At 55.6% G+C, this 13333-nt stretch overlaps 1 protein-coding gene across 2 annotated transcripts; it reads right to left on the bottom strand.

The window, feature by feature from the left end:
* GRIFIN (galectin-related inter-fiber protein) lies at nt 1–9403 on the bottom strand. 2 transcript variants are annotated; one of them, XM_048492675.1, is made up of 4 exons: nt 9251–9403; nt 3718–3797; nt 2590–2752; nt 1–467 (listed from the first exon to the last, which is right to left on the bottom strand). In XM_048492675.1, the coding sequence occupies exons 1-4, from the start codon at nt 9260–9262 to the stop codon at nt 303–305; spliced, it is 420 nt and encodes a 139-aa protein (XP_048348632.1). In that variant the 5' UTR covers nt 9263–9403; the 3' UTR covers nt 1–302. The 2 variants fall into 2 exon arrangements, with proteins under 2 accessions (XP_048348632.1, XP_048348631.1); XM_048492674.1 differs by lacking the exon at nt 9251–9403 and adding an exon at nt 8905–9229.
* Between the last annotated feature and the right edge of the window lie 3930 nt (nt 9404–13333).

Below are 13333 nucleotides of genomic sequence, written 5' to 3'. Positions count from 1 at the left end.
GAAAATTAAATTTGGGTTTATTTGTTTCTGTTTAATCAAAGCGTTATACTCACACTGCTAGTACATTTACACATTTACATATGTTTAGTTTAGTGCTTCTGGTGTGCAGTATTAATCTGGATTACAGTAGGTTGATCATGGACATCTGTGAAGACCTACTTTCTTCTTGAGTTCAAATTCTGCCCCGGCCACACTTCTCCTTGGGTGATATCAAGACTTGTCAGTTAAAAGGGAATTTGACAATGGAACAGGTTGAGTTTGTTCAATGAGGAAGGCTCCACTCTTTGGCTGTTCTTTGTTGACTAGTAGAGACCTCGTCTGGTGACCTCCACTGAGGATATTTGGACATCGTCCAAAATCTGCACTTTGGAAATGGCGGACAGCTGCTTCTGACGATGCTCATATTGAAGCACTTTCCTTTCGTCCACGAAAATGTGGAAGTAGTCGTGGTCAGAGTAGATTTCAATCTGAAAGACAGGTCACTTTGTCTCTAGTTAAAATGACACAGAACAGATTGACTTCATAACCATAGTAGACTCCATCCGCTGTGCCAAACAAACAACAGTTACATTATGGTTTATCTCTAGATTAGTGACATTGTGATGGAGAACTTTTTCTTGAGTAAGCGTGTAAGCAAAAGCAACTGGGATTTGCCACTACTTGTGATAGGAACTTGGTACTGCTGGTTGGTTAAACGTCTCGGGGACCTGAGGAAGAACAGGGGAGCGTTAAGAACATAAGAACATAAGAACAAGCCAGCTGGATCAGACCAGAGTCCATCTAGTCCAGCTTTCTGCTACTCGCAGTGGCCCACCAGGTGCCTTTGGGAGCTCACATGCAGGATGTGAGAGCAATGGCTCTCATGCGGCTAGCTGTTGCTCCCTGGATCACCCTGGTCTGCTAAGGCATTTTGCAATTCTCAGATCGAAGAGGGATCAAAGATTGGTAGCCATAAATCGACTTCTCCTCCTCCATAAATCTGTCCTAAGCCCCTTTTAAAGCTATCCAGGTTAGTGGCCATCACCACCTCCTGTGGCAGCATATTCCAAACACCAATCACACGTTGCGTGAAGAAGTGTTTCCTTTTATTAGTTTCTAATTCTTCCCCCCAGCATTTTCAATGTATGCCCCTGGTTCCTGAAGTGCATTGGAGAAAGAGAGAAAAATTTCTCTCTGTCAACATTTTCTACCCCATGCATAATTTTATAGACTTCAATCATATCCCCCCTCAGACGTCTCCTCTCCAAGCTAAAGAGTCCCAAACGCTGCAGCCTCTCCTCATAAGGAAGGTGCTCCCAGTCCCCTCAATCATCCTCGTTGTCCTTCTCTGCACTTTTTTCTATCTCTTCAATATCCTTTTTGGAGATGTGGCTTACTCCAGAACTGAACACAGTACTCCAAGTGCTGATCGCATCCAATGCTTTATATAAGGGCATGACAATCTTTGGCAGTTTTATTCTCAATTCCTCTTCCTAATTATCCCCAACATAGAGTTTGCCTTTTTTCGACAGCTGCCATGCATTGGAGTTGACATTCCCATGGAACTATCAACTAAGACGCCTCTAAATCCCTTTCCTGGCTCTGTGACTGATAAAGCGCACTGGACCCCTGTAGCGTGTATGTGAAGTTTGGATTTTGGTTGCCCCTAATGTGCATCACTCTTTTACATTTTGCTACATTGAACTGCATTTGGCCATTTCTTAGCCCACTCGATTCCTAATTTATCAAAGGTCCGGCTTGGAGCTCTCCTTTCAAGCAATCGCTTTATGCGTGTTCTCACCACACTATATATAATTTGAGGTATCATCTGCAAACTTAGGCCACAACACGCTTACTCCACCCCTACTTCCAGGTCATTTATGAATAGGTTAAAGAGCACTGGTCCCAAAACGGATCCTTGGGGGACACCACTCCTTACATCTCTCCATTGTGAGAATTTCCCATTTACACCCACTCTTTGCTTCCTGTTTCTCAACCAGTTTTTAATCCATAGGAGGACTTCCCCTCTTATTCCTTCATTGCTGAGTTTTCTCAATAGTCTCTATTGAATGCTATTCTACCAGGAGGTAGAATAGTCTCTATTGAACGCTATTCTACCAGGAGGCCTCACCACTACTTCCTGATGACCTGGAACTACCTATCAATGCTGCCTTGAGGCAAACTTGGGTTCTTGGACTTTGGCTCCATAGTTCCATCCTGTCCTTTCTTACTTGTGAGTTTCCCCAGCTTTCCCTTTGAGTATGCCCATCTAGTTCCTAGTTTTGGCATTTCCTATGCCTGGACTCTTCTCGACTGCTCCTTGCTTTGAGTAGCCCTATCTAGCCACAGCCTTGGTTACTCTTGACACTGGCTCCAGTTCTCCCAGGTTCTTGTTCCTTGATCAGAATTTGACTTTTCACCACCTCCCATGCAACCTTCATGGGGAAATACCTCTGGTTATCTACCAGGATCAGGTCCATCTTCTGTTGGCATCCATGCCTCAGTTCCTATGGTCTTGCATAGACCGTTTTTGTAACAGATTCTTTCGAGCCACACTTGGCATTGTGTGGTTTTGGGTGCAGAGGAGGGGTATCAGAGAGTCTAAGTTACCTGGAAAGGCTCCTTGGCTACTAGTGGAAAGGTATCAATCAACACTTCCTGCCCCCATCGGTTGTCAAGGAAAGAGTTGCAGACGATAACAGAGTCTTTGAAGCGAGGGTTAAAGTGGAATGCTATCTGTTCTCCTCTGCCACACAGAAAATTAATCTGAAACCTGCAAAATAAATTCAGGGGAGAAGAAGAAGAATTTATTTATTTATTTTTTTATTTTATAATCAATTTTATATACCGCCCCTCCCCCGAAGGGCTCTGGGCGGTGAACAACATAATCATAACAGAAATAACATTAAAATCCCAGTTAAAACAGCTTAATTAAAATAAAATTACAGCTGCATCCGGCCAACTCTCTATAAAACTTAATACACCCACTTGGAATTTATTTATTTTTTTATTTTATAATCAATTTTATGCTTCACGCCCTCGAAGAATCTCTGAAGTGATGAACAACATAATCATAACAGAAATAACATTAAAATCCCAGTTAAAACAGCGAATTAAATAAAATTACAGCGGCATCCGACAAATTTCATAAAACGTAATACACCCACCCTGGAATTTGCATTTATATCCCCCTTACTCTCCTGTAAGGAGACTCAAAGGGGCTTACAAACTGCTTTCCCTTCCCCCCCCCCATGACAAACACCCTGTGAGGTGGGTGGAGCTGAGAGAGCTCCGAAGAACTGTGACTAGCCCAAGGTCACCCAGCTGGCATGTGCTGGAGTGCACAAGCTACTCTGGTTCCCCAGATAAGCCTCCACAGCTCAAGTGGCAGAGCAGGGAATCAAACCCAGTTCTCCAGGTTAGAGTGCACCTGCTCTTAACCACTACACCACGCTGGAGGGGGAGAAACCCTTAAATCAGACTGTGCTTGGGTGCATGAACACGTGAAACTGCCTTATACTGTTAGACCCTTGATCTAGCAAGGTCAATATTGTCTACTCTGACTGGCAACAGCTGTCCAGGGTCTCAGGCAGATGTTTTCCCCATCTCCTCCTATCAGCTCCTTTTAATTAGAGATGTCAGGGATTGAACCTGGGACCTTCTGGATGCTGAGCTGTTGCTCTACCAATGAGCTGTGGGCCTACCCTGCACAGAAATGGATGGAGAGGGTGGCCTTACGCGTTTGTCCTGGAGCCTGTTTCGCCTCTGACTCTCACACTCCAGCCAGGACACAGCCCATCTGGGTTTGTAGCTTCAAACTGTGAGGGGGAGAGAGGGACAGTAAAGCACTTCAACACAATAATGCAGTGGGGCTGGCCGGACCTCTATCGAGTGGAACAGGAATCTAAGGGGAAATTTTCTGTTGGCCTCTGAGGAAAAGAAAGGAATTATGGCAGACTTCAAGAGGTGAATGGACAGACAAGATATTTAGTGATAGGGCAGGGATCAAAACACCAGTTGGCCTCCTTCCTTAGGGACCCCTAAGGCCACAGGAGTGATCCCAGGCTAGGTTGAGGTACTGAGGTTCTCACTTTCAAACCAGAGCTTTGCACCTTTAAAACCTCTTGCCATGTACCAAGGTGCAACCGTCTGACCTTCTTTGGAATAACCAACCTTATATCCGTAGAGCTGTCCCTGGTGCTGAAAACCCACCCTATAGCTTTTTCAGTACAGGCTGACCTTCCCATGATAACTGCAAGTTAGTGCTTTGCTGGGATACAAAAGTGACTCAGCTATAGACTATAATTTTATACAATGCACAAAGACAGGAACAAGAAGAGCAAGGGACAGCATTCTTCTATGAACAATCTGAAACAACCTGTTTTTATAAGAACATATACTTGACATTTTGCGTCCACTGCCTGAAATGCTTACAAAAGACTTTTCTTGTGTGATAATGGAACAGCAACATACTTTGCCCTAGTAGCTGACAGAAGGGTTGCTGTCCTTGTGCTGTCTCTTATGGTGTGTGAATGTTTCTCAGACCTGAAGGGTCACAACCCTGTTGTGTCAGCTGGGTCATCTTCAGTGCAGAAGAACCCCGAAGGGCAGACCTTCAGTGGGGCAGGGAATGTATCCCCATGGGACAAGCAGCAACCAAGCATCACCAGATGTAATGCAGTGGTTGGGAGAATCCCAATTCATTTTCTCTCTCTGCCTAAACCTACTTCATAGTATTGTTGTGAGAATAATAGGGAGCAGGTAGAAATCTGCATATGCTTCCCTGAGCTCTTTAAACAGAAGGGAAGGATTTAAAAATGCACAAATAAATGTCAATAAATAAGGAGGAGAGGGGAGTCTGTCTTCCCCGTTAGAAAGCACTTCTGTTTACAGGACTGCGAGCACTTTCAATCCACTTTCACAGTTGTTTGCAAGTGGATTTTGCTATTCCACACAGTTGCAAAATGCATTGAAAGTGGATTGGAAGTGCATTATTCTGCAAGTGCTGAAGGGGACTATGTCGGTATCTTTTGGCATCGAATAATAAGGTGCTGTAACAAATGGTGGAATAAGCTGTCCTCAGCCACAGGCCACTTCTTCAAATGCATGGCATTGCTTTCAGCAGTCAGTTATTCATTGAGAAAGGTATGCGGAAAAGTGCGGTGTGTGTGTGTGAGTATTTTGTGCGCGAAAGAGAGATTACAGAGGAAGGTCAGGAGAGGAACCAACAGTGAGATAATAATTTAATACAAGTATGAAAAGCACACTTGAGGAAAGGGTCCCTTCCCATTTGGTAAAGGATGCGCTTGGAAAGGGCGTGGCACACTCCCGGCTGGTGAGGAACTGACCAAGCATAATGGACCACGGCCATCCATGACAGACAGTTTCTGGAGGGAGTGGCCCACTTTCAGATCAGACAACCAAGACCTACAGGTAGTCAACAGCACCACAGAGTATCCCTTCTGCCTGCCCTCGTATACACCCATCTAGTGTGCGTATGTTTGCATGTTGGTCATCCGCAGCACCTTTCCTGGATCCCCCCAAATGTTTTTTAAAAATGGGTGTGGCTAGGTGAGCACTTGACAGGGCACTTGACTGGCAACTGGTGATCAGATGGGCTGGGCAGAGTTGGTTTTATTCTCTTTTGCTCCTCTTTCCCAGCTCATTTTTCTAAAATTATCCCTTTTCTCCCCTTTACTTAACATTCTTCTGTGTGCGTGGCTGTGCCTCCAACCATTTTGTGGTTGGACCCACCAAGGGGCCACGGATACCAAAAAGTTTGGGCTCGCTGGTCTACAGTCCCTAGAACGGCATTAAATAAAAACACTGCACTTCACTGACTGTGTATGCTTCCCCTCTGCCTCCTAGTTTTTGGGCAAAGAAGCAGTCACCAATTCCCGACTCTGTGGGTGTGCTGCTCGCGTGTTGTCCGTTCTAGAGGGAGGTCTCATTAAACACTTCTGTGCTTCTCTTTCACACCAAGGCTATGAAAATCACACGCGTGCATTAAGGATAGGAAATGATAACAGAGAGACTCCTGGTAGGAGGTTTTCTGGTGCCAAATGGGAGGCTTTGGGGGAGTGAAATTATTTTTGCTTGCCCTCCTTTTCTGGGGGTACAAAGACATTTGTCTGTATTGTTTAATTTTTAAAAACTTTTATTTATTTCATTGATACGCCACCTCTCATCTAAAGGGGGACCCAGAGTGTCATTCTGGTCTGCTCCAGCGTGGTGTAGTGGTTAAGAGGAGGAGCATTCTAATCTGGAGAACCGGGTTTGATTCCCCACTCTGCCACTTGAGCTGTGGAGGTTTATCTGGGGAACCAGATTAGCCTGTGCATTCCAACACAGGCCAGCTGGGTGACCTTGGGCTAGTCACAGTTCTTCAGAGCTCTCTCAGCCCCACCCACCTCACAGGGTGTTTATTGTAGGGGTGGGAAGGGAAAGGAGTTTGTAAGCCCCTTTGAGTCTCCTTACAGGAGAGAAAGGGTGGTATAAATCCACACCTCCTCCTCCTCCTCCTCCTCCTCCTCCTTCTTCTTCTTCTTGCCAGGCAGGTCAAGAGGACAGTAACTTTGTGTGTACGTGTGAAGTGCCATCAAGTTGTAGTCAACTTATGACGGACTTATGTCCGTCAAGGCAAGTGAGAAGCAGGGGTGGTTGCCATTGCCTTTCTCTGCAGAGCCTTCCATAGCGATCTCCCTTGCAAGTGCTGTCCCTGCTTAGCTTTTGAGATCTGACATGATCGAATCCCATGCCGCCTTCCCACCTGCAGCCTGTTTTACTTTTCATGAATTTATTGACATCTTAAACATGGAAACTGTACAGGGATTATGTATTTAGTTGTGGCCACAAGGTGGCAGTCGTGCTCCAGCCTTTTAGTGTGTGTATTTAAAGCTCCATCTAGTTGCCAACTTTTGGCAACTCCAGCCAGGGGCTTTCAAGGCAAGTGAGAAGCAGAGGTGGTTTGCCTTTATCTTCCCCTGCAGAGCCATCCTTGGTGGGCTCCCGTCCCAGTGCAGGCCCTGCTTAGCTTCCAAGATCTGAGAAAATCGGGCTTTACCTTCCCAATGTTTTAGAGGGTGGGGAATAGCTGTTTCCAAATTTCACATTTTAGATATAGCCACCCATTCCTCTTCCTCACCCTTTTCTCTTTTAAAAGAGGGATTTCTCTTTTCTCTTTGAAAAGAAATGTGTGCTCTAATAAGAGTACAGGGAGGTTTGAGAAGATATTGCCTGTCTCAGAGCACCTATCGAGTAAAATTCTGAAATTTGCAGAATTTCCCTTCCTTTCTTCAGATTTTTCTTTGATCAAAATGGAATTGATTTGAAATGGACTCCAAATTCCTAAAAAGGGCAGAAGAAATTGATTGCTGGCTTTCAGGGAGAAATTGGATATATAGGAATTAAAAGGAGTTCAACAGCCCTAGAGGCAAGTAAGTGACTGGCCCCAGGTCACCCAGCAAACGTCAGTGGCAGAGAGGGAATTCGAACCTGGTTCTCCCAGTATGACATTCTCCCAGTATGACACTCTTAACAATTACACCTCGTTGAATCTTCTTTCAAACTATAAATAAATGGTAGAAAGGGCTGTTACAGTTTTGATACTCATGCTTCGTATTTATACAGTGCTTCTGAGTGTTCAAAGTACTTCACACGTGTTATCTTACAACATACCTGGTTATTGGGTTAGTATTGTCAACCCCATATTGGTGATTGGGAGTGCAGTTAAGGAAAAGATAGTGTGACTTTCCCCATGGCCACTTATTTCAAGGATCTTTCTGGTCAAAAAGTGACCATGAGCACAATAAATACCTTTATTTTAAAGACTGATACAATTTGAACAAGAAAATATCTGACGCCTGTAGCCAAGTCTCTTTCCCATTGCATTATGCCAGCCTGTTGTTTTCCACCTTTAAATTGGAACTTTGTTTACCATCTCTGCCTCTACCAGATCCATTGGGAGATTTCCTGCAGACTTGCAAGGATCCCATCTTCCCAGCCTGGTAGCTATTAAAACATTACAGATTAAATCCAATTAAAAAACTGAAATACCCCCCCCCCCCACCCAAAAGAAGATGAAGAGGAGGAGTTTGGATGTATATCACCCTCTTTCTCTCCTGTAAGGAGACTCAAAGGGCCTTACAATCTCCTTTCTCTTCCCCCGCTCCCCACAACAAACACCCTGTAAGGCGGTGGGGCTGAGAGAGCTCAGAAGAACTGTGACTAGCCCAAGGTCATCCAGCTGGCATGTGTTGGAGTGCACAAGCTAATCTGGTTCCCCAGATAAGCCTCCACAGCTCAAGCGGCAGAGCGGGGAATCCAACCCGGTTCTCCAGATTGCAGTGCACCTTGCTCGTAACAACTACACCACACTGCCTCCCTCTATCTCTAAAAGATGCCATTAAGGGATTGCATGCCAAAGCTGATACTTTAAACTTAAAACTGATATTTTAAACTTAGGCACGTGCCCCACGACAAACAGAAATCTTACTCAGCCGCCTCCATGTTTTATTTCTAACACTCTATCAGGCATTGCTCAGACAAAGCTGAGACCATCCCAGTGAAGGGCTAAAAACTTGGAGTTTTAAAAAGAAAGCTAGGATTCTTGGGAAGTGGTATTACGCTCCCGTGATGTTTCCTACACTTGCGTAGGGTCACAGAACACCCCCAGCTGTGAGGAGAAAGCAGTTCCTTTTTCTAGCTGTTGGAGAAAGATCGTATTCAGTTTATCAGACATTCCCTCTCAGCCTAACCTACATCACAAGGTTGTTGTGGAAATAAAAAAGGGAGAGAATAACGATGTAATCCCTGAGGGATACCCATTGGGGAGAAAAGCGGGGATAATGAACTATCTAACACCATAACCATATGAAAAGCAAACAGAGAGAACCCCTTTCTGCAATTAAAAAGGCAGTAGCTTACCTCCTGGTAATAATGCCACGATGTTAAAAATCCCATAACACATAACACCGAGATACCCCCATACATGTCTCTCTCCTCTTCTGCGCCGTGCTAGCAATTATTAATTTCATTTATACTACATTCTTCTCTTCTCCATTTTACCTTCTCAACAACCCTGTTTGGTAGGTTGGATATAAAATATGCCATTGGCATAATAAGGCTGCCCAGCCGGCTTCAACGGCAGAACGGGAGACCCAAAAGCAGCTTCTAGTCTAAGGCTCTGACCACTGCAGCCAAACCCCAGATTAATGCCCACGGCACAGAAATGACTCGTCCCGCCAAGAATTGGCTCCCCGCCCCCCCTTACCCGCATCACCATCTTAGATTTCTTCTCTGCCTCTAGAGACCCACTAGGAGAGGCTCAGTGCGGGAGGTTGGATATATGTGCGATGCAAAGTCAGATGTCTGTGCGTGGCTGATTCTCTGAGCCAGAAGCCAAGTGCTGCATTTCCCAAACAACAAAAGAGCGCAGGAAGTTATGTGGCGGGGAAGGAAAAAAACCCACTCTCTCAGCAGATTTAGGAATTGCAGCTCCATCTCTTTTTTTTAATATAGAAGTTTTATCATCTGTTCCAGGCCTGGGAGCTGTTGAGTCAATTTCATTTTAGGCTGCTGAGTTTGCTTTGTGTTCTATTGTGTCCTCGCTTGGTTATCTCCTTTGTCAACGGCTTTTGTTTACTGACTCAGTTTGATTTATTTCTTGTGTCATTGGATTGTTTTATCAATCTGCTTTCACGCATTTCTTTTGTATTGCCTGTTTGCTGGGTGCTGGTTTTTGGAGCTGGTCTGGAGAGACGACGTCTCCTCAGTCAATCAGTATTCAAGAAAACAGAAGTGTGTTTGCGGTCCAGACTTTTGGGTTCCAGATCTTTGGCAGTCCAGATCTTTTTCCTTATGCAACCCCTTTTGGTGACTCGTGTTTTGACCTTTAAATTCCCAGATGCTATTACCAGGAGACCCTCCTGGAGCCACCTTGAAAGTCTGGAGCCTCTATCTTCAAAAATGTGCAGCCTGCCTCAGAAATTCCTCATTAGCTACAATGGAGCAAAGTCACTGCAAAACAAAGAATCTTGGGCAAATTTCTTGGGGTGCCTGGAAGGGGTGTATTTTTAAAGCTAGTGACACCAAAATTTCAGGGTATCATCTGTTAACTATTCTTATGATGCTACCCAGGTTTGGTGAAGTTATGTTGAGGGGGACCAAAGTTATGGTCCCTCAAATGGGTAGCGCCCATCTCAGGTTAGCTCCCATTGATAACAATGGGGATGGGGGCATTCCATTTGGGAGTCCATAACTTTGCTGCCCCTGAACCAAACATCGCCAAACTCAGGTAAGGTATCATCAGAACAGTCTCTGGATGATGCCCTGAAATGTAATGGTAACTGCTAGCTTTAAAAATGCACTCCCTACAGGCCGAAAAAATACCAAAAATGCCCCAACCCAAATGCCTTGCATTACATTTGTTCATATTTTCCCCCCCACCCCCCCCCCCCCCCACCCCCCCCCCCCCCCACCCCCCCCCCCCCCCACCCCCCCCCCCCCCCACCCCCCCCCCCCCCCACCCCCCCCCCCCCCCACCCCCCCCCCCCCCCACCCCCCCCCCCCCCCACCCCCCCCCCCCCCCACCCCCCCCCCCCCCCACCCCCCCCCCCCCCCACCCCCCCCCCCCCCCACCCCCCCCCCCCCCCACCCCCCCCCCCCCCCACCCCCCCCCCCCCCCACCCCCCCCCCCCCCCACCCCCCCCCCCCCCCACCCCCCCCCCCCCCCACCCCCCCCCCCCCCCACCCCCCCCCCCCCCCACCCCCCCCCCCCCCCACCCCCCCCCCCCCCCACCCCCCCCCCCCCCCACCCCCCCCCCCCCCCACCCCCCCCCCCCCCCACCCCCCCCCCCCCCCACCCCCCCCCCCCCCCACCCCCCCCCCCCCCCACCCCCCCCCCCCCCCACCCCCCCCCCCCCCCACCCCCCCCCCCCCCCACCCCCCCCCCCCCCCACCCCCCCCCCCCCCCACCCCCCCCCCCCCCCACCCCCCCCCCCCCCCACCCCCCCCCCCCCCCACCCCCCCCCCCCCCCACCCCCCCCCCCCCCCACCCCCCCCCCCCCCCACCCCCCCCCCCCCCCACCCCCCCCCCCCCCCACCCCCCCCCCCCCCCACCCCCCCCCCCCCCCACCCCCCCCCCCCCCCACCCCCCCCCCCCCCCACCCCCCCCCCCCCCCACCCCCCCCCCCCCCCACCCCCCCCCCCCCCCACCCCCCCCCCCCCCCACCCCCCCCCCCCCCCACCCCCCCCCCCCCCCACCCCCCCCCCCCCCCACCCCCCCCCCCCCCCACCCCCCCCCCCCCCCACCCCCCCCCCCCCCCACCCCCCCCCCCCCCCACCCCCCCCCCCCCCCACCCCCCCCCCCCCCCACCCCCCCCCCCCCCCACCCCCCCCCCCCCCCACCCCCCCCCCCCCCCACCCCCCCCCCCCCCCACCCCCCCCCCCCCCCACCCCCCCCCCCCCCCACCCCCCCCCCCCCCCACCCCCCCCCCCCCCCACCCCCCCCCCCCCCCACCCCCCCCCCCCCCCACCCCCCCCCCCCCCCACCCCCCCCCCCCCCCACCCCCCCCCCCCCCCACCCCCCCCCCCCCCCACCCCCCCCCCCCCCCACCCCCCCCCCCCCCCACCCCCCCCCCCCCCCACCCCCCCCCCCCCCCACCCCCCCCCCCCCCCACCCCCCCCCCCCCCCACCCCCCCCCCCCCCCACCCCCCCCCCCCCCCACCCCCCCCCCCCCCCACCCCCCCCCCCCCCCACCCCCCCCCCCCCCCACCCCCCCCCCCCCCCACCCCCCCCCCCCCCCACCCCCCCCCCCCCCCACCCCCCCCCCCCCCCACCCCCCCCCCCCCCCACCCCCCCCCCCCCCCACCCCCCCCCCCCCCCACCCCCCCCCCCCCCCACCCCCCCCCCCCCCCACCCCCCCCCCCCCCCACCCCCCCCCCCCCCCACCCCCCCCCCCCCCCACCCCCCCCCCCCCCCACCCCCCCCCCCCCCCACCCCCCCCCCCCCCCACCCCCCCCCCCCCCCACCCCCCCCCCCCCCCACCCCCCCCCCCCCCCACCCCCCCCCCCCCCCACCCCCCCCCCCCCCCACCCCCCCCCCCCCCCACCCCCCCCCCCCCCCACCCCCCCCCCCCCCCACCCCCCCCCCCCCCCACCCCCCCCCCCCCCCACCCCCCCCCCCCCCCACCCCCCCCCCCCCCCACCCCCCCCCCCCCCCACCCCCCCCCCCCCCCACCCCCCCCCCCCCCCACCCCCCCCCCCCCCCACCCCCCCCCCCCCCCACCCCCCCCCCCCCCCACCCCCCCCCCCCCCCACCCCCCCCCCCCCCCACCCCCCCCCCCCCCCACCCCCCCCCCCCCCCACCCCCCCCCCCCCCCACCCCCCCCCCCCCCCACCCCCCCCCCCCCCCACCCCCCCCCCCCCCCACCCCCCCCCCCCCCCACCCCCCCCCCCCCCCACCCCCCCCCCCCCCCACCCCCCCCCCCCCCCACCCCCCCCCCCCCCCACCCCCCCCCCCCCCCACCCCCCCCCCCCCCCACCCCCCCCCCCCCCCACCCCCCCCCCCCCCCACCCCCCCCCCCCCCCACCCCCCCCCCCCCCCACCCCCCCCCCCCCCCACCCCCCCCCCCCCCCACCCCCCCCCCCCCCCACCCCCCCCCCCCCCCACCCCCCCCCCCCCCCACCCCCCCCCCCCCCCACCCCCCCCCCCCCCCACCCCCCCCCCCCCCCACCCCCCCCCCCCCCCACCCCCCCCCCCCCCCACCCCCCCCCCCCCCCACCCCCCCCCCCCCCCACCCCCCCCCCCCCCCACCCCCCCCCCCCCCCACCCCCCCCCCCCCCCACCCCCCCCCCCCCCCACCCCCCCCCCCCCCCACCCCCCCCCCCCCCCACCCCCCCCCCCCCCCACCCCCCCCCCCCCCCACCCCCCCCCCCCCCCACCCCCCCCCCCCCCCACCCCCCCCCCCCCCCACCCCCCCCCCCCCCCACCCCCCCCCCCCCCCACCCCCCCCCCCCCCCACCCCCCCCCCCCCCCACCCCCCCCCCCCCCCACCCCCCCCCCCCCCCACCCCCCCCCCCCCCCACCCCCCCCCCCCCCCACCCCCCCCCCCCCCCACCCCCCCCCCCCCCCACCCCCCCCCCCCCCCACCCCCCCCCCCCCCCACCCCCCCCCCCCCCCACCCCCCCCCCCCCCCACCCCCCCCCCCCCCCACCCCCCCCCCCCCCCACCCCCCCCCCCCCCCACCCCCCCCCCCCCCCACCCCCCCCCCCCCCCACCCCCCCCCCCCCCCACCCCCCCCCCCCCCCACCCCCCCCCCCCCCCACCCCCCCCCCCCCCCACCCCCCCCCCCCC

This window comes from Sphaerodactylus townsendi, linkage group LG04 (assembly GCF_021028975.2).
Source record: "Sphaerodactylus townsendi isolate TG3544 linkage group LG04, MPM_Stown_v2.3, whole genome shotgun sequence".
Taxonomy (NCBI): Eukaryota; Metazoa; Chordata; class Lepidosauria; order Squamata; family Sphaerodactylidae; genus Sphaerodactylus; species Sphaerodactylus townsendi.
This window is presented reverse-complemented; position numbering and strand designations above follow the sequence as displayed.